Source organism: Xyrauchen texanus, chromosome 32, assembly GCF_025860055.1.
Source record: "Xyrauchen texanus isolate HMW12.3.18 chromosome 32, RBS_HiC_50CHRs, whole genome shotgun sequence".
NCBI lineage: Eukaryota > Metazoa > Chordata > Actinopteri > Cypriniformes > Catostomidae > Xyrauchen > Xyrauchen texanus.
Window position 1 is genome coordinate 8,100,969 of NC_068307.1, and position 21,447 is coordinate 8,122,415.

Below are 21,447 nucleotides of genomic sequence, written 5' to 3' on the forward strand. Positions count from 1 at the left end.
TTTTAAAGGTCAATGTCAACATTATAATATTTATAATATTAAATTCTTATAATACAAAGACTCAATTGTGATTATTATATTTTAAATGGTCAATGTCATAATAATATTTAAAAAAAAATGTTTTTTTATGTGGATTGACGACAGCAGTCATACTTCAGATACTTGTGAATCATTCTTAGCGAGTTAGATGTCCACAGGACAACTTCTATGCTGTCGTGGGTTAAGGAACTATTTTTTAGCATTAAAATGCTTCATAAATTAATCTTAGATTCAAATTTTATGAGTCCTAAAATTAAGAGTGACTTGCCCCTAATTTTGAAGAGTTACTCCTAAATTTCCATGTTAGGAGCAACTTTTAGCAAGATTGGTATGGACTTGCATTTAGAAATTGTAAAATATACCTGTGAACAGAGCAAGTCAAATAATAAATTAGTGATCTCTGGTTAATGACTTGTATCAGATTTTAAACTAATTTATATCTGTAACTGTATGTACCTAGGTAGACCATACCTGTATGGATTCTGGATTTCTAAATGTCCGGGATTCGGCAGACAATCTGAACAGAAACCCCAACTTGAACAGATTTGATAACAGACACTTTGACATGGACAAAAAGCAGCGCGTGTATATAAAATTATCCAGTATTAATCATATTTAATGCAAATGTGTCAGATGTTGGTAAAAAATACCTTGGGTTTACTAATTCATAAAACACCCACTCATTAAAGGTGCTGTTAGCAATTATTTAATGGAAAAGTATGCAAAAATGTTACTACTCCCTCAAAGATGTTAATGAAATAAGTGTCGTGAGATATCTCACTGGTGTCTGTGACAGCTTTAGACTCTGTGAACCGAAAACAAAAATGTGGCTGCAGACAACAATGCTTTCTGCCTGTCAATCATTTTGCACGTTTTCATAGTATCGAAGTTGCAGCGATTTATTGAACCGTAATGCCATTTTTATGGCATGTTGCCCATAACAGTTGTCAGTTGAGGGCGCTATTTTGCTGCTGTTGTTTTTTATTACAATATCTGCTTGCAACGATCTTAATAAAGCTCATTTAGTATCTTTGGAGTGTGGGCTTTTGGAAAAAAGGGGGTGTGGCTAATCCAAAACTCAGCTTGTGAAAATTTTGGACTGACTAAAACGCTTACAGCACCTTTAACCTATTTCTAATTAAACTACTCTCCTTTCTACCCACCCTCTCATGGTACCTGTCCATTGGGACACAAGAAACTCACTTTTTGCATAATAATATTTATTATGTTTCCAATTTTAATCGTGGATACTTATGATTTGTTGACTGTGTACTGACAGTAATCGTAAAGGGTGCGTATTCTTAAACCACAAAATGTCACTGTGGCCTCCAAGCTTTACTCTGGAGCACTCTCAGATTGATTGCTATGATTGAAGCAGAATGTAGAAATATATACATGTGGAATATTCTTGTTTAAGAATTTTAGAAAAGAAAATGTAGAAATTAAACTATAAATACCCGTTTATGTCACAATTGAAAATAAAGTAATTTCTATGTAGACTTTGTTAATGTTTACATTTGCAAATTTATTTATTTTTATATTAGCAGATTTGGTCCTCCATATAAAGCAGGCAGATGCCATCAAGAGAAATTCCAGAATCAGAAAAATGGAGCTTATGGCAGTGCCTCTCGGATAAATACATCTGTTCACTTTCTGTAGAGCATAGACAATATCCTTCCTGTAAAGATCATGTTTATTTTACATATAAATTACGTACTTTTAGAAATATGTCTAAATGCTGAGATTGTAGATTGCAGTACATAGTACACCTTGGTTTCACATGCTCATTGCCCTGTTGTGCACCAATATCTTTAGTGACTTTCCCATTCCTTCAGTTTCAGTCATTTCTAAAAAGACTTTTATAATTTAAATTCTAAAGCAGAGTTGGTCAGTTTTTAGTAAAATATTTTGTAAATGGTAACTCTGGAAATATTACCCTTTCTTTTTGCAAACAGCATACCTTTAATTGTATCACCTTTACTATTGTTTGACATATGTTTATTATGAATTCATAATAAGTTCAAGTCTCTAAAACCGAAGCACTGATATTATGGTTAGCATTAGTGTTGTCTTCTAGTAGCCGTAGACAGACCAATCGGCACATAGAGCATGCTTTCGGTAAAAATTTTTTAAAAAAAATGAATAATGAACTTCATAATAATGAGCTCAATATGAACTTGGAGATGACAAAAAAAAAAACACCTGTTGATCCTAAATAACAAAATGAAAAATTAGACCTTAATAGGCCTTTTACTTTGAAACTTGATTTCATACTCCAATGGACACAATATTGCTAATAGATGTAAAATCACTATGGTAACACCGAATTCTTCATGCTTCCCACTCAGTATAGTTGAAAAACCATGATCATGAGACCACATAACGACAAACAACATAGATAATTTTAATAAGGCCTCCAATAGTTCCAACTTCTTTCCAAAGTTAAGATTTCATCACCAGCCAGAAGTACTTTGCCTTCCTCTACAGAAAGACTTTGTAACCATTTAGAATTAGCAAAGTGAAAAGGTACAAATGGACAACAGTTGATACGTTTAAACCATTTCTATACTGTTATCAGTCTCTTTGCAAAAACATGACTCATCAACCCCCTTCATCACACAAGAGCACAGTAGTGTTTTGATAACTGTGACATCCAATTGAAATAAGCCCACATAGTCCAGTCTGGGATGCTAACAAGCTGCAGCCCCTCAACCCCAGTACTTGGAACACCACAGGGAATCAATGTCCATTTCTTCCCTTCATAAAACATAGGGAGAGGCATGTAAATTTTTATCAGACTGGTCCTCTTTTGGGTTGTGGAACAAGACCGCCGTCCAAAAGGCATTCCAAGGCCACTCAAATTTTCAAGTTCGAAAAGAAGTTTACGGAGTGGTCAAGACAGAAACAAGGACAAGGAGCTGATGTTGTGTAGCGGTACTGGTCAAATACCAATGGACTGCAAGGCTCTTCTCTCTACTTCATTCAAGTGGCTTGAAAACATGCTATAGCAAGGCTGCTGGGCAAACTGGGTTAGGAAATCTGTCAGATAAGCCTGCAGAGAAAAACAGGAAGAGAAATGCAAGTAAAATCCCAAGAAATTTAATAATTGGAGATAAACATTGGAAATTGACTGAGTGAAAGATAAATTGCTAACCTGAAGATCAATTTGATATATGGGATCTTTTAGGGCATCTGGATCATCTTCATCATCATCCTCATAATAATCATCATCTATGGGGACATTACAGTAATTGTTTAATCTGTTTGTAGGAAAGCTTTCAAAAATAAGCAGCTTTCACACCAAACTATCAATTGGACTTGGGTCCACATTGAAATCTCGGGTGAAAAACCGCCCTTAAATTATAAGCATTAGCAACTCAGGGTTCCCACTCTTTTCAAGGCACACTTTTCCCAGGACATTTTATGCACCCAACAAGGGTAATATTTCAGCAAAAACATGTGTCCATTTAAATCTAGCTTTAATTTTGCCGTTTCTATATCCTGTGCACTTTAGAGTGCTCTCTGTCTGTCATCTCACAAACACAAGAGTGCGCATGATCATGATGAGGTGTTTTCAGCGTATGAGCAGCCAGCTCAACACATATATTTTAAAGCGCGCATCACTTGATTTATTTATTCAATTAAATCAGACTTTTTTTGTTTCATCACACTAGACAATATCACACATTTTGATTTGCACATTCAAACTTAAATTTCATCCAAATGCATCATATTCCATGACATTCTGCGTTTTATTGCTAACGCCATTTTGATGACTAGATTCTGAGTTTTCCGCATACTACATGTGGTAACTGCGGTATAATCATACACCGATCATTGAATTATTGAAAATGAATCCACATCCCAAGGTATAACGGCCGAATCACCATGCTACCAAACCAGTGTGAATTATAATATTTTTTTTTAAATCAGTGGTCCGACTTTCATCATTGTCTAAAGTTTACTCACAAGGATGCTTACTCATGAGGCGAAAAAGTGGAGACAATCACTGATCGTCGAACATGTTGTCCAGGGTTATTTTTTAAAGAATAAGCTAAAAGCACCAACTCAAGCTATACAACTACTCAAGCTATTAAGTATAGCAAATTATCTGCACAATTGTGCAGAATTAGCTGCAAAAATAAAGGATACGTTGTTGTGGCTTGCTTCCGTTTCACAAATTTGTTCAGTTTCATTAATTGACTAGTTTAGAGACCACTTCTGGAGATGCCACTAGGTGGTGACAAATGAGCGAGTTACTGAATCATTTTGCAAAGAGACTTTATGGTATTTAAGCATTCTAAGAACAAAGCAGATCTATAGTTTTCCTTTAGTTTGTGAACTGCAGAGCATGACTATTCATCAAAAAGTATTTTTTATTTGAGACTTCACCGTATTTGTTGGAGGCGATGAGATCAGACAGAAACTGTCCTGCTAGTCCTTCATCTTCCTCGTCCTCATCATCATCATCCTCTACCACATCATCCCACATTCCCCCAGAATCTGCAAAGCATACAAAAAATTTCAGGGGGTAAATGGACTTGAATGGCTTATTTCTTTTATAAAACAGTGACAACAGCAACATGTAAAAGACAACACCAATGTTCAATAAATAGTTCAATTATACTGTAGAAATTTGCGGTGGCCAAGTAATATTACAACTTGATGCATATAGAATGTGCGCTCACAGGTGTGTACTCAAAAATGGCTTGTCCAATCAGAATTCAAAATCTCTGTTTTATGAAGTTTAAGGCTGATTTGTACTTTTGCGTCAAACCTAAGTTGTAGGTGTAGCCTAGTGAACCTCTCAAAAAATGTAACTACATGTCGCGTCTGTACAGACCACAGTGGTTGAGATTTTTCTGCTTTGTGACCAGAAACACTCCCCCAGGATGATAAAAAAGATAACCGATTTAGTGTTGCATTTCCTCTAAGATTAGGCTATTTAAAGCTTTTTTTAATAGTTACAAGCAAAAGCGTGTTAAGAACACCTATTTGTTTACAACTTAAATACCAAGTATATATATAGAGAGAGAAAACATTTATGAATGAAACAATATTGGTTATATTCCATTTGTAAGGAAGGTATAATTTGTAAGGAAATTAAAAAGAACATGTTAATAGTTGGTCATATTGCCTATATGCAATGTAAAGCCCAGCTTTTAAGCTTTAAAACCACACCCATTTTGGGTTGTTCAGGTGAGTACTCCCATCTTAATTTACGGTATGACAATTATTATTGTTTATGTGACTTAAGAGCAAGCACACAGTATATGCCCGATTTATTTTCCCTCTGTATGGCAGACAACTATTATAGTAAATAATTAGTGCAGTCATTCGATCAAAATATGTAAAAATCGTGATTAAGTGCATAATTTTTTCTTTTTAAATAGTTACTGTATTTTCCGTAAATAAAGTTGCATCTGAACACAACTCGAAACTGGTCAAAATGGCGAGCGTGTTCAGAGAGAATGTCGATCTTTGTATAAGTCACACTGAGAGAGGTTAAATAAGCCAGGCACTAGGACCTGCCAGAGGCCTGACTTAACTTCAACTACTCAACATCAGACATGTTTTGTTATGAAGAAACTAATAAACCAATTTTAGTCTGTAAATAAAACAGTATACTTGATGTATTCTATTCATTCATTAATGTTAGAGACCGTCAATCTGTGGATATTTTTTCTTTAAAACAGCACTAATTCAAATAACATTTAAACGTTAGTAAAAAAGTCTAAGAGGGAGGTAGACTAGTTCTAATATCTAGTCCCCATAGTTTGCGTATTCATTGCAATGGGCATTCAATCTCTTGAACCCTTATCCCCCACAATATTAATAGTGGCTATCCACTTTGCAACAGCAATCATGAAGCCGCATTTACACTATGCAAGTTTGAACTCCACATGAAAAGCGCTTGCAGAGAACATCTTTTTATCCTTGTAGCGCTGGCACAGTCCATGTAATGTTACTTCATCCAAATGTTCTGGAACACTACGGAGTGGAAATGCCGTTGCTTCACTCCAGCCGGTTGTGCGAATGTGGCTTATCAAAAGTTACATTTTTTTGTTGGTTTTGTACAAAAGATATGCTAGGGCTGGGTATCGCCTGGCACCTCACGATACGATACGTATTGCAATACACATGCCACGATTCGACATATTGCAATACATCACAAGTTCATAATTATATTTGATCACGAATCAATTCATTTGTGTATATTTCAATTATATACTGATGTTTGATGAATAGCATGCAGCTCGAAACACCACGTTTGTGTCCCTTGGTAAGCTCATTAAATTGATTTGGAAGTAAGAGTGTGTCAACGTTTTTGTGCGTTTACATGATATGAACACACAAAAAGTTCAATATAAATATCGATACATGGATCTAAAGTATCGATACAATATAATGAATAAAGTATCGTGATATATCTATATTTGATTGTATAAACACAAGTGTTAATTTGGACAGCTCTATAAATAATATACCTAAATCTCAACATTTGCATATGTATATTCACATAATGCTACAATATATTGAATAAATACTTTGGAATAATTTGTTTATTTATGAAATGTATAATTATTTCAGAAATTAAGGCATTTCCTCTCAGCATTTTGGCTGTGTACTTGAGGAACGATGCAGACACACCAACGCAGAGCTATAAATGTAAGGTTTGACACTGAAGTATAAACCAGCCTTTAATCGGTCTCGTAAATTGTGCAAATATGTTTGGCTATACCTTGGCTCCAGTCTGCTGGATTTGCTCTATTTGCATTAGCCTCCATTACGGAAGACAATTCATTGGCAATGAGTTTAAAGATCTTCACCAGCAAAGGAATGTTGGTCCACCGCTGTGGGTCTGTGGCCAGAGAAACAGACCAGTCAGATATCTCAGATAATAACAATTAATTCTGCACTTAAAGAGATCAATGTATATGAGCTTACTCTTGGCTGATTTGGAACGTGTGCAAATGCCCTCATCAGTGTTAAAAATTTCATCTCCTTTGACGACTATATCTTGGAGTCGCTTGTCATTTGTATTGAGACCGTGTTGGAGTAGCTTACACAAGGCAACAGCACTGTGGGTGGAGCAAACAAATCCATAGTGTTATTTTAATGGAAGATGTACAATTCCTTTAAACACACTGTTGACAAGATTGGAAACCCTCACCTGACTTTGCCTTCATACTGGCCATAGAAGAGATGCTGGCGACTCATCCACTCAGCCATAACAAACTCCAGCGCAGGTTTTCCTGTGGGACCTGGGAGACTGCAAAGAAATTCCAGAAGCGGCTCCAATTGGGAATGGACCAGGTGGGCGAAAACCATGATCAGAGACTGAAAGGGAGAACTTGATATTTCACACCTCATTTTAGTTGGCATGTTCAATGACTCAACATTGAGAGTGCATTGCTGCATTATATATACAAACACTATCCTCTCTAGAATGTAATTTTATTTTAAATTCCTTAACAGCAAAAGATGATTCCTAGTTAAAATATTATTATATTAAATTTTTTACAAGTGATATATCTAATTTATGATCAATTGTTCAAAAGCCATGGCTAATTGCGCAGCCCACCAATAACATAAAGGTACCCAGAGGCTGGAATGCCCACTGGTGAGCAACAGTACAGTAACCTGGCAATGTCAAGCAATAAAAATCACTGTATTAAGTATGAGCCATTTCTGTATCTGTGCTACATCACTGCCACCATACCTGCATCACACTGAGGGTCTCGGCCTGCTGCATTTTGCTGAGGATGGCACGAAGTATTTGGTCCAACTGTTCGGCTAACTGCGTGCCAGCCCGGGTGATGAGAGTCGACACCAGGCGACCTACAAAAGCAGCCGTGAACTCAGATGTGCGGGGGTCAAGGAGCTGACTCACAACTTGCATGACATACCAGAGCCCACTATGGCCATGATCATCCTGCCACTGGGCAATCTGCTCCAGTGCCACGGAAACGTAGGCCCTCAAGCATTCACCGCCATTCTGGGAAAACAATGAACATACAAGTTATATAACAACATTAAAGTCTTATCGAAGTACTTTCCTAATTTTGGCATTGGTACAATAACAACCTCTGGTACAAAATGGATACCTAAAGCAGCTCAATTTTTGTAGCTCAAACTTTCATTGTAACACTTTTAGTTGCTTTTTAAGGAAAGAAAACACAATATGCAAGTGTTGGGTGTGACAATTCAGATTGACACAAGTTGACAGGCTCTTGAAGGGGCAGGGATTAAACTAGTTATGTGCCACGGTGGTGATCGACTAATCGACTAGTGGTCCAACAACTGACTAGTTGATTGGCTGGGTCAACATTACTATTTAAGTGGTGGTAATTTTACTTTTTTAGCCCCTTTTCTCCCCAATTGCGTATGCCATTACACACTACTTAGTAGGTCCTCGTGGTGGCGCGGTTACTCACCTCAATCAGGGTGGCGGAGGACAAGTCTGCGATGTGGCGGAGACTCCCAACATGTAGAGACTCATGCTACCCTCCGCGATCCATGCGACAAATTACCAGTGGTGGAAGTTTTAATGGGAGACGCAAATTATAATATTAATTGAGAGATGCAACTTCCTGGAGATTGTTTTTGCCTGATTATAGCTTGCTGTACTAAAGTGAATAATAGTCAGCACAGTCAAACCCTCTGTAAGCAGTTTAATCTCTTTAATGCTTTAAATTTAGTCCATTTATGGACTGCTGCTGTTAAAGCCATCAAAGCACCACATTAACAATGCATTACAAGATGATCACTGTCGGACATTCAATCCTCAGCAGTAAGTAATATTCCTGTATTTGAGGTGCTTTTGAGAGAGCTTTCAAGAGAGACTTTTGCTAATTTTGTCTGGAACTGCTTTAAAAAACAGCTGCAGTAAAATGGTTTAAACTGCTTGATGTCATGAACTAGGTGTACCTGTATAATCTTTTGATAAGCTTTTGACAGCGCAGCGAGGATCGCCTTGAGACTGCCAAGCTCTGCGTTCAGGATGCGCATAAGCGGTTTTGTGCTGCTCTGTATTGAAGCCTTTATTTTGTAATTTTTTTTTACTATAACAGTTTTGTGCAATAAGATATTACAGTTATTTTGCCTATTTTTTGCATGAACATTAGTTACCATATTGCAACTATGGTCCCACATACGTGAGTCATTCAGTCATATCAGCGGAATAGCAAGTTATGACTTTTTGATAAAGATGACAAGGTCAAGACATTTTTTATAAAAAATATGCATGGATGAATTGTTCACAATAAGACCAGTAACATGCATTAAGAAAATAAATATGTTAAATTTCGACTTTAATATGTTTGAGAGAGATGTATGAATGACATGAACTATTGACTAAATTTAAAAGACTGTCCAAAAAAAAAAAAAAAAAAAGTATGAGTCAAATCATTTTTTACACTGGTGCTGTTGTATGATTGTCTTCACATTTATGTATAACAACAGTTACAATTGATCTGCTTTACATTACACTGCCTTAACGGCACTGAATATAAATACTTTGCTGTCTGCTAACATACCATGCTAACGTATCATGATCAGTTTCTGGTACCATGGTATGTTATTAGCGTAGGTATACCGCACAACCCTTCTCCACTTGCATTTCTATCTATCAATGATGTTCTTATAGTGAAAATTTGGGAGACTGAGGCTACCTGCATTGTGGTGTTGTCATCTGTACGTAGGGTGCACTGGGCCACTGCAGGAAAAGCTTGGCACACAAGCATGTCAGACAGTGGAGGTTTGGTGTTACGAACAACTGTAGTTAGGATATCTATGGATGTCTGTTACAACAAAACAAAATGCATTACAAACAGACCCAGAGAAAATATCATTTATAAATAAAAGAAGAAACTAAGAGCAGTTTAATTTACAGCACAAAGGCCAGACGGGATTTTATCAGGTGGTGCCTGCATAATACTAGCAAGAGTAGGAATGAGGCGCATTTGCATGGGTCCTTGGCATGCTTCAATTTGGGCAAGCTCCTTGAAGATGTCCTGTGCTAAAGACGCTACGACAGGATCTAACAGAAAAGGAAAAGAAAATGAGATGAACCAAAAGTAATCTCCTAATCTAGAATTAGGGTTCGCACACTTGTTGAACAGTACATTTCCATCCTTTCAGGTTGGTTGGGATTGCTAAAATCATTTTTATTTTTACCCGATTTGTTAGTAAAGCATTTAGACCTATTTGTGAACTGATTAGCCCAATTTTTAAGTTTTAAATCTACATTACAGCAATACCTAGCCAATCAAATATTTTAGTACTGAGCATAACTAGACAAATTTCAATGCCTTTTCAAGGCCTGGAAAACACAATAAGCTCTGATATTGATCATGGAAGCCATGTAAAATGCTAGGGATACTGGCTGTTGACTACAAAATTGCCTTACCATTACTGTACTTAAGGAAGATGGCAATGGTGAGAGGGCAGATCTTGCTCTCGGCATTCATAGTGAAAGTTGGATCCACTGTGCAAACAATACAGAGGGTCTCCATGACTAAAGTGAGAACTTCAGAGCTGAACTGAGCTGCCAGCTGCACCAACCCTTCCAGTATACTTGGAAGGAAAGGCTGCAGTACATGGGTACTCTCAGATAGCTTCAGCTGATCACAGTACCTGTAAAAGAGGTTAAAGACTGATTTTAAAACCAGAAATTAGTTGAGGAAATGTTCTAGAAAACATGTATAAGAAACTGAAAATGTGAGAAACTACATACAACATAAAAGTAATTTTGTTTTACCCCCAAATAGCCCTCACAGCAGAGATGCGAACAGAGGGTGGCTGGCTATCATGCAGACCGCTTACAGTTGCCTGTAAGAACTGCTGAATGAGCTCAGGGGACATTGTTGCAGTGAATCGACTGGCTGCCCATAAGGCCCGACCCAACAGGAATGGTGAGGCTGCTAGAAAGACAGTAACATGTGGATCAATTGCTTGAACCAAGCCATCCATTTGTTTGTCATTCATTTTAATTGGGGTTGTAATTTTTGTGACAAAATGTTGGGCCTGTATGAAGGCCTCAGTGAACTGTTGCACGACCGGGAATTTCAGTGTTCGCAGCACCCTAAAATAAAACAAAAGTTTTGATATTTGAGCACTATTCCATTAACAAATGATCTCATTTACTTATGAATAAGACTGTTAATCGATAGTTTTTTTATTAATTAATTACAGTACATGATAAGCTGATTAATTAATCGCATATGTAAACATTTGTTGAGAAAGGCCCTGAAATAATTAAATATTTAAAGATTAAAAGATTATAAATACACATTTTTACAAATATAATTATTCAGATGAAATAAAAATACATTACATTATTGTGGAAGATGATAAAAGCATTGATAAAACAATGCAAAAAGCAGGCTTAAAGGATATGTTTATTTCTAAATTATTGAACATAAGCTTATTATTGACCAACATTTAAATTTAGCAAATAAATTTGCAATTGAATTTGTCAATCTGTCCGAGCATCTCACTTTGGCTATAAACACAGCATTGTTAGGCCACTGTGTCAAGTTAAATGCAGTTTGAAACATGTCTCGGAATTTTGCTTGATCCGACTTGAGTCGAGTCGTACCGTGAAGTGGAAAAGCCCCATATAATTCGCCTTTAAAGTGCAAGACCAAATTATTAGAATGACTGATTCTGAAAGTGTAGTAGAGAGTTACCTGGTAAGTTGAGGTCAGCAAGGATGACATTGGCGAGGAAACCATGCATATCAAACTGCACACAACCATTCTTTACATTCTCAGTGATGATGGTCTTGACCGAGCCCAGGGACAGCATACAAGCCTCATGCACCTTCCACCTGCATCCATGGAAAGATAACGGTGTAAAGCAACACACTGAAAGAAGACCATAAATGGCACTTTCCACAAATAAGGCACAAAACAGGGCCTGAACATCCCCCTTTTTTTATTCCTTCAACAAATGGTCAGTGCAAAGAGGTGCTTATCCTTCTGAAAATATTAAGCGTCAAGCTCAGGAGGTCAAACTAAATATTTCACATGCCATTTTGTTTGTCATTCATTTTATTTGGGGTTATAAGTTCTGGGACAAAATGTTGGTTTACAGTTATTGATACACTTTTATTTCACATAAATGTAAGTATTTGTCTGATCATTTTTTCCTATAATAACTTGGTTAACAGGGTTGAGCTTGACAAAAGAAGTAAAAACAACAATATTTGTACAAATTGATAATATATTTGTACTCCCACCATGTGCCTGAATTTTTAGGAAGGTTACGTCATTTGTAAAAGAAAATTGTGCGGTAACAGGGTTGCATGCAAAATGTGGGACATAGCTAAATATTATGTTTATGGCATTTAAAATTAATATCTACAATTAAATATTAAAAGGAATAGTTCACCCAAAAATAAAAATTCTCTCATTATTTACTCCCAGTAAACCCAGATGTGTATGACTTTTTCATACATATAAACAATTTTTAGTAGAATATATCAGCTCTGTAGGTCCATAAAATGCAAGTAAATAGTGACAAACTTTTAATGCTCCAAAAAGCACGTAAAGGCTGAAAAAATGTCATCAACATTTTGGTCACCGTTCACTTGCATTCGATGGACCTACAGAGCAGAGATAATCTTCTAAAAATCTTTGTTTGTGTTCTGCAGTAGAAAGAAAGTCATACACATCTGGGATGTAATAAGAGTGAGAAACTTTGAGAGAATTTTCATTTTTGGATGAACTATCCATTTAATTAAATTGACATTGTCAAAATTATAACACTGTTATATGATTGTAATTTTTGGATACAGAAGAAGAAAATCAAGACATATGATGCTTTTAAAACTAGCTACTTTTCATGCTAGGTTAAATGGAAGTTAGATTATAGTTTATCCATCATTTCTAACAGGTTTCACAGCAAAACACATAGGATGTGTACTTTTAATGCATTAAAGGGAAATAATGAGAAACAAAAGTAAAACAAAGTATACCATATTTGTTTTAATGTGTCTAAAGCTGAACTAAAACATGCCTATTGTCCCCTAATGAAGCTTAAGTAGCTTGTTGTGACAGGCTCCAATTACCAGTGTTCATTGCCTGTGTTCTTGGCTTGCTCTGCCTCCTGAAGGTGCCGTGTTGCGGCAGCTGCTAAAGCCGCAGCGCTCTCGTTCTGAAATTCTGCAGCAACAGCCTGATGGATGAGAGAATGCATTGGAGATATAGGAGGGCAAAAGTCAGGAAATTGTTCTAACACCTGCAAAGCAACTCTCTGTGCTCTCACCAGCAACAGATCCTGTGCTGATATCCGAACCGAATAAGAGAAAGTATCATCATCCTCATCCTCAACAAACTGCTGAGGATTGGCTGTCCAAACTTTGATCTGTGAATACAAAGACAACATAAATATGATGAGAAAAAGCATAAAAGAACAACAGGATGAGTCATACACCCACACACTGACCTGATCCTCTGTAATTTGCATGTAGAGGATGATGTAATAAATGAGCTCTGGTAGAGCTTTCTTCACCGTGCTCTTGAACTTCTTGTTCTCCAGCAGTGTGTGGACAAACTCAAAAATGCTAAACACCAGGTTCTCAAAGCCAAGAACCTCACCTGTATAGGAGGGAACAATTAGCTCAGTACTCAATAATATGTGAATTAAAATAGCTGGGTTTCCATCCACAAATGTATTTATAAAAATGTTGGGATATTGCATAAAAACATATTGGATAGAAACACCAAGATGCAAATAAAATCTCAAAACGCATATAGACTATTTGCTTGTTTGAGGTGGATATTTTCCTAGAAGTGCAACAAAAAAGTAATGACATGTGGGACGAAAACACTATCTGCAAATTGTTATCACCAGATTCAAAATGTTTGCCTTTATTTTATTTGCAACTTTGTATAGAAACATAATGAAGAACATAGTGAGATGTTGCACAAAAACAAAAAATATAAAAGCAATATACCGTCCGAGTCAACTGGATCATCCACTTCTTCTGTGTAGTTGACTTCAGTTCTCACATAAGTACATGCTTAGTTAAGGATATATTATGTCTAATATTATTACTGTTACTAAAATCATCAGCCACTGATATCAAAACAAGACAACAATGTATAAAAAAAAAAAGGTATCAATGACAATAGTAATAGAGCATTAAACAAATAGAGAAGGCTGCACATGAATGGATATAAAGAGGCGCTCTCTGTCAATGTATTCCAAACAATAGGCAGAATCTGTTGCATAGAGGACACCATTGGTTTGGGGAAGTTCTTCACCAGAGCGGTCACTGCCTATTGATAGATACAAAAAAAAACCACTTGTTTGCATTATGAAGAAAATAAAAAATGTATGGAATGGAACAGGTTGGAAGAGCTCATCACCTTCAGCACTTCCATCTTCAGGCCACTATCTGAAGCGGGTCCATCTGGAATCTGCAGGGCCTGTATGAAGGCCTCGGTGAACTGTTGCACAACCGGGAAGATCAGCGTGTTCGCAGCACCCTAAAATAAAACAACAGTTTTGATATTTGAGCACTATTCCATTTACAAATGTTCTCGTTTACTTATAAATAGGACTGCTAATTAATCAAATTAATTACAGTACATGATATGCTGATTAATTAATCGCATATGTAAACATTTGCTGAGAAAGGCCCTGAAAAAACTATTAAATATTTAATGATTAAATAATTATAAATATAACATTTATTAAAAATATAATAATTCAGATGAAATAAAAATACATTACATTATTGTGATAAATCAATGCAAAAAGCAGGCTTAAAGGATAATATAATGTTTAATTCTAAATCATTGAACATAAGCCTATTATTGACCTAAAGTCCAAAGCAATTCAATTTGCAATTTAATGTCAATCTGTCCAAGCATCTCACTTTGGCTATAAACACAGAGTTGTTAGGCCACTGTGTCAAGTTAATGTAGTTTGAAATATGTCTCGGAATTTTGTTTGATCCAGCTGTGTTTCAACACAGGAATGAGTCGGTCCTCATCTTGTGCTGTCACAAGCATCAAGCAAGCCTTAAGCGGGTTTGTCCTCTGTACAGCTGTGCATGCCAATACAGCTGAAGTTTTGCTTACTGTCCCCTGCTGAATACAGGTGGTCCTTCAAGCATGAATTGCTCCAAATTTTTTTTACTTAATTAAATCTCACTGAATTAGTACATTAAATTGACACACTAATAATGTACGAAGGTAATTTGCTGAAACCATACCTTTGCTACTTCATCAATAGCACAAATGAGATTGGCACAAGTGGTAAAGATTTCAACTGCTCTGGATCGGGTGCGAATGCTATAAACCTGGAGTAGCAATTAATAAAACACAACAGTACTTTTGTCAACATCCTTCCCACACAGGAATTCTGTAAGCTATGAATATTTCAAGATAAAAATTTTCAGTAAGATTAGTTTAGTAGATTTTCCAGTAGTCAAACAAACAGAATACATACCTCTGCCATGGTAAAAATCTTGTACATTTGCGGCAAAATGACAGGTGCAACACCTGGCATCTGTACATCCGTCACCTCCCGGGTAAACTCTGTGGAAGACAGTCATCGGTACTGCTTAATAACCGCACAGGAATGTGGTCACTTGTGACTGCAAGCAAGAGGTTTAGAAGTTACATGCAGTTACCTGTAAGGACCCTCATGGCGCCATGTACAGCATTAATATCCCCACTGGCCAGCATATCCATAAGAAGCTTAAAAAGCCCAGGCCAAGCCTCAGGCCAGTCCCAGTGTGCTATAGCAGACAAGGCGTAGGCCACACTGGAGCGCACCTTACTGATGGCCTCCCGCAGGCCACTTGGCAGCAGCTCACGAATCGCAGCTTTGGCCTAAACAGAAAGAGACCCAGAAATTAAGCATCAATACAAATTAACATGCTCGTTCACAATGTTACAAGCTCAATACTCTGATCTACAGGTGAAAATGTTGGGTAAATTAATACCTTACCCATTCAGTAGTCTCGGGGGGCCTGTATTTTTCAGACTGAGCACACCAGTGGGTCTCCACATACTGCTTCAGAATGACAGAGGCCAGCTACAAAAGGGACGAATAGCTAGATGATTAGTAGTCTTCGGCAAATATAACAGTGTGAATCAAAACAGTTGTTCTATTTTTTTTAATGAGGAAAATATCTAGTTGTCAGCTCTTACTTGGCGTATAGCGAGTGCTCCGTGTGGATCAACCGTAAGCTCTGCAAGGTGAACTCCAAACTCTACAAAACATTAATTAAAATAGTTAAGTCATTTGGGGCAAAATAAAAACCCTTGCAGAAAAAAAAATCAAGATAAAAATGTAAATCCATAAACCTATTTATGTTTGTATACATATATAAACAATCAATGTATTGACAAATACAAGACATGGGCCACAAAATGCTTTACTTACACACCAATCACAAAATCAACATTTAAACCACCTGCCTAATATTGTGTAGGTCCCCCTTGTGCCACCAAAACATCATCAACCTGCATCTCAGAATAGCAAAGTCTACAGCAACTCAGATAACCGCTCTGTACAATTGTGGTGAGAAGAATATCACCTCAGAATGCTATAGGGCTATCGATTTAACGTTAATTCGGTGCGATTCATTTTATTAAAAAAATAACGTGTTAAAAGAAATGTACGCAATTAATCGCAATGCCCCTGGACCATAATAAGGAAGTTTGTGGAGCGGTGGTGGCGTAGTGGGCTAAAGCACATAATTAGTTAATACATAGTTAATCAGAAGTTCGCTGGTTCGATCCCCACAGCCACCACCATTGTGTCCTTGAGCAAGGCACTTAACTCCAGGTTGCTCAAGGGGATTGTCCTTGTAATAAGTGCACTGTAAGTCGCTTTGGATAAAAGCATCTGCCAAATGCATGTAAATGTATAAGACTCCTGAGAAATGCAAGCTTGTAATACCACTTGTTTACTCCAGAGGGCAGTAATGTGAACTATGGCAATGTGCAGTTTATACACACGTGAACAAAACAACCCTCCAGCATTCAGAACACCACAAGCATGCGTTACGTTCAAAACACTTGGAGCGCAAATTTGAACTAGGGGATCAAGATGTGTTCTTAAAGTAGAAGTAATAAAATATATTTAACTTGACAGAGTGACCTAAAAAATGTATGTTTATGACGTGCATGTCTGACGCAGGTGTACACTGATGGGTCCTTAAACAAGCCCTAATAATAAATCTCGAACTGATTGACAAATTCACTAGCGAAATGGATTGCTGTGAACTGTATGCCAATGATTGGCATACATTTTAATTATCTGAATATTTTTTATTTACACACACATACACACACACACACACACACACACACACACACACATGTAAATAAATTAAATAAAAAAAATATTCAGATAATATATTTTTTAAACATTTAAAGATAACCAAGTATAATTATTTATTATTATGTATAATTATTATGTATAATTGCATTTAATCTCATGTACCAATATTTGCTGAGAAAGCCCTCATATAACAATAATTGTTATATGAGGGCTTTCTCAGCAAATATTTGTATATGAGATTAAATGCAATTAATTAATCGGACACCATGTAATTAATTTGATTAAAAATGTTAATCGATTGACAGCCCTAATATATCTATATATATATATATATATATATATATATATATCTATATATATATATATATCTATATATAGATATATATATATATATATACACACACACACACACACACACACACCATAAGCAATTTCAAGACATTAATTTATGAATTTTAATACACTGAATTTTAAACGTTTTCAAAAGCTAAAATGTGACCAATTTGATGAAAAACTGATTATAAAAAAAATGTGTAAAATTAATATTCTCAAACTGTACCTAGAAAGTTGCCTAAAAGGTTCATTTAAAATTAAGAGCATTAGCTGAGAGAGATTTCTTTCATATGGAAGAAAAATGGATATGGTAACAGAAATGTACTGGTGTAAATCGATATTGAATCGAATCAAATCTAAATCGAAAGCTTGTGCATTGGAATTTAATCTGGAAATCTGTATCAATACCTACCCAGCCCTACTAATAAAGTCAGAATAGTACAATCAAAAATACAATTCTAATGTATGCTTTAAGCACAGCAATGTCTTCTCTCTCAATCCATGGATTTAGCTCAATGAGAGGCTGGTGGCCAGGAGACAATGTTACTGCTGACAGAGAGAGGCCAGTTTTGCAGGGTTAAACTGTACATTCAACATGATGAAAGCTGGGCTTGTTGCACACGTTACCACGGAGACATAGAGACATATGGAGGCCCACGCTATTCTCCGCAGCATCCACGCACAGCTCACCACGTGCCCCACTGAGAACAAGAACCACATTATAGTGACCAGGAGGAGGTTACCCAATGTGAATCTACCCTCCCTAGCAACCGGGCCAATTTGGTTGCTTAGAAGACCTGACTGGAGTCACTCAGCACACCCTGGATTTGAACTTGCGACTCCAGGTGTGGTAGTCAGTGTCAATACATTCTGAGCTAACCAGGCTGCCAAGATTTTATTTATTTTTTTAAAGAAAGGAGTGACGAGTCTAAATAATTGTTTGTGGTAATCAATCTTACGCCACAAATACTGTTGATTGAGCCTATCTTGTAATGAACCCAGAAAATTACTTTAAGTTTAACCAGTTTGGGTGATGTGGGTCATTAATAATTGTGCTAAATGCACACTTAAATAAATCAATCCTAAAGCAGCCAACTCTGCCTTTGAATTGTAGTAGGAAGGAACAATAGAATGCAAATATAGTTGAAATACAGTTCGACCAATTATAATATCATTTCACCAGTGGCGCAAAAAGGGGGTATGCGCTATATGCGGCGCATAGGGGCGCCGCACCATGGGGGCGCCAAAGCGTAGGTAAAAAAAAAAAAAAACGAAAAAAAAAATTCTAATTTCTATAAGTTTTATAAATTTATATAAAATGTATATAAAAGTTATATAAGTTAAATATAAAAAAGTTATATAAATTTTAGAGGACTAACAGGCTAGAGTAGGTGCCGGCGCCCTCATAAGATTCCATCATAGAATTTATTTTGACAGAAGGGTAATATCGAGACGCGAGCATTGAGTGAGCAGCAGAAGTGAGTTGTCGTTAAAACCCAAAGATGGATAAATCAAAAAAGCTGTCGGGGGCTAAAAACAGAAAAAGAAAGAGGGAAAAGGAGATTGCATGTCAAGCGACAGCAGCTTAATAAGTGGATGGTGAAAGGCAACAGGTAGGATTTAAAGTGTGACGTCTGTGCTTGGAAGCTTGCAAATATTCATGTTAACAGACTAGCTAGCGTTTGCTAAAACTGGGAATGTAGCAGCCAGAATATGTAGCTAGCTAGCTTAGAATATGAAAAACCGAGGTTGCTGAGCTGAAAACTGAAAAATATAAGGTAGCATGTATGATAAATGACAAGAATCTGGAAAACAACTAATGCAATATCTCTGGTTTACCATGGAATCATGCATAGATTTGCTAGTAAACTTGGAGGCTTGCAAATATTAATGTTAACAGACTGGCAAGTGTTTGCTAACTTAATGCAAAATAATGTTGCTGATATTTACATTTCAAGTTTGGTTAAACCCTATGGTAGGGTCACATATCTCTCTCTCTCTCTTTAAAAATCTGTGCTGTGTGAGTGTGTGTGTGTGTATATATATATATCGATGCAATACTACATAAATGGGCAAGTGAAAAGGCACGCCATGTTACAATTTAGTAGAAACTAAAGAGCGCTTTTGAATGTTTGGTAGCAACATTGTTACTTGGATTGGGCATCTAGAATCGGTGACTGACTAGTTCTAACTGTTTATTCTGTTTGTTACTGTTTATTATTTGTTAACATTGTTAATAATATATATATATATATATATATATATATATATATATATATATATATATATATATATACGTAGGCCTACAGTGGCTGTCTGATATACTTTCAAATAAACCTTTATAATTTGAAGCCCATACATGATGATGTCCGGCAAACTTATTTATTTATAAGTGGGGTGTGTGTGTGGGGGGGGGGGTGCCAAAATTGTTGCTGCATATCCCTCTAACACTGGGTAGTTGCGCCCCTGAATTTCACTCACTCACTAGGGCAGAAGGAAAATCTAAGGGGGCAATGACCTCTGATACCCAGAGCTGCATGTCAAACATCTTTGAGAAGAACCCCCAAAAAAAAAAAAAAGTAGAAATCTGATGATTTCAAACATATTTTTTATAGAATAATTAAGTGTTTATTATTACATTCCCTCACTAAACGTTATCTGAAGAGTGTAAGTCTTCTGGTTTATATACGTTTTACTTTTGTGATAGTAAGGCAAAACATGTCCACTCTGTAATGGAAAGATACAGGCAAAATTAACATCATTTTAAATGTCCAATTTATTTAGATTATGGCTGAATGCCCACCCTGAGCAGACCACCAAACTTAACCTACATGACTCTTTATCGTGCCCCTTTAGTGATGAAACGTACGGATACTTATTAAAGTAGGTTTAATTTTTTTCAAAAGCTTCAACCGAAGGTCATCGAATTGTTGGAATAACCCAAATATAGATTGTGAAGTGCTCGCTTGTCATCTCTTCATAACAACGGGTCTTTCCCATTTGTTGCAAACTTCACGTGAACTCTACAAATGCGGGAACATTTGTATAAACATATCTGATTGAATATGATTTGGTTGCCTTGTCAATTCAATCAGATATGTTTATATATTCAGCGTGTCCTTTCGAGTACAGGAATGATAACGTCCGGTCGACTAGCATTATAAACTGGGCAAACGCACATTTGAGATGTAGAGCATTTATCAAGTTAGGCCTGTGTATGAAATCTGGAATTCACATGGTGCCGTACATGTTGTGGAAACGGCTAACGTCAGTTCTTACCCTCCGTCACTTCCAGCACTTTAATACGCTCCTCTGCCGCAGCGCGCACTTCTTGCACCGGTGACAGGATGGCGTTCAACGCGTCTATGAGCGTCTCCTTCAGTCCTTTATCCACCTGGTCGAGAGTCGAAACCGGGCCGGAACCCGAGGCGCCCATACCCGCCATATTTTCGCCAGTCTTGGCTAGGCTAACGGAGAGATGACCGGGAACCAGACGGAAGGATGCAGAGCGCGCCAATGCGCGTTAAGGGAGGGACTAAGAACCATAGAAATAAAGAGCAGTAGAATGACAGTTAGCGTTAAACTGGGTAACTTTCTTATTGGTCAGTTACGATGACGCGTACATTTTTGTGACGTCAATGGTCGAAAAGAGGGTATTATATTATCTTTTTATTATATTATTAACTATATGCTCAAGTATTGTTGCCGTTATGCCTATTAAACTTGCTCAGTATAAGCCGTTATCATCTAGACCACTGCTGAAGC

At 36.8% G+C, this 21,447-nt stretch overlaps 1 protein-coding gene across 2 annotated transcripts; it reads right to left on the reverse strand.

Annotated features, from left to right (window-relative positions):
• Positions 1 to 1,586: 1,586 nt before the first annotated feature.
• Positions 1,587 to 21,205, reverse strand: LOC127625899 (importin-9). 2 transcript variants are annotated; one of them, XM_052101342.1, is made up of 24 exons: positions 20,962 to 21,205; positions 16,212 to 16,273; positions 16,009 to 16,095; positions 15,689 to 15,890; positions 15,505 to 15,593; positions 15,269 to 15,355; positions 14,418 to 14,537; positions 14,227 to 14,327; positions 14,003 to 14,061; positions 13,492 to 13,643; positions 13,312 to 13,410; positions 13,115 to 13,221; positions 11,733 to 11,872; positions 10,802 to 10,961; positions 10,451 to 10,677; positions 9,933 to 10,081; positions 9,714 to 9,842; positions 7,763 to 8,038; positions 7,214 to 7,380; positions 6,988 to 7,121; positions 6,782 to 6,901; positions 4,432 to 4,542; positions 3,194 to 3,270; positions 1,587 to 3,091 (listed from the first exon to the last, which is right to left on the reverse strand). In XM_052101342.1, the coding sequence occupies exons 1-24, from the start codon at positions 21,125 to 21,127 to the stop codon at positions 2,981 to 2,983; spliced, it is 3,132 nt and encodes a 1,043-aa protein (XP_051957302.1). In that variant the 5' UTR covers positions 21,128 to 21,205; the 3' UTR covers positions 1,587 to 2,980. The 2 variants fall into 2 exon arrangements, with proteins under 2 accessions (XP_051957302.1, XP_051957301.1); XM_052101341.1 differs by having other exon boundaries at positions 10,802 to 10,964.
• Between the last annotated feature and the right edge of the window lie 242 nt (positions 21,206 to 21,447).

Coding starts and splice junctions, on each gene's coding strand:
- LOC127625899 (XM_052101341.1), bottom strand. CDS start 21,127: ATGGCGGGTATGGGCGCCTCGGGTTCCGGCCCGGTTTCGACTCTCGAC. Junction 13,411..13,491: donor TGCAAATTACAGAGGATCAG/GTCAGTGTGTGG, acceptor TTGTATTCACAG/ATCAAAGTTTGGACAGCCAA. Junction 7,381..7,762: donor AGACCCTCAGTGTGATGCAG/GTATGGTGGCAG, acceptor TCTCCCTTTCAG/TCTCTGATCATGGTTTTCGC.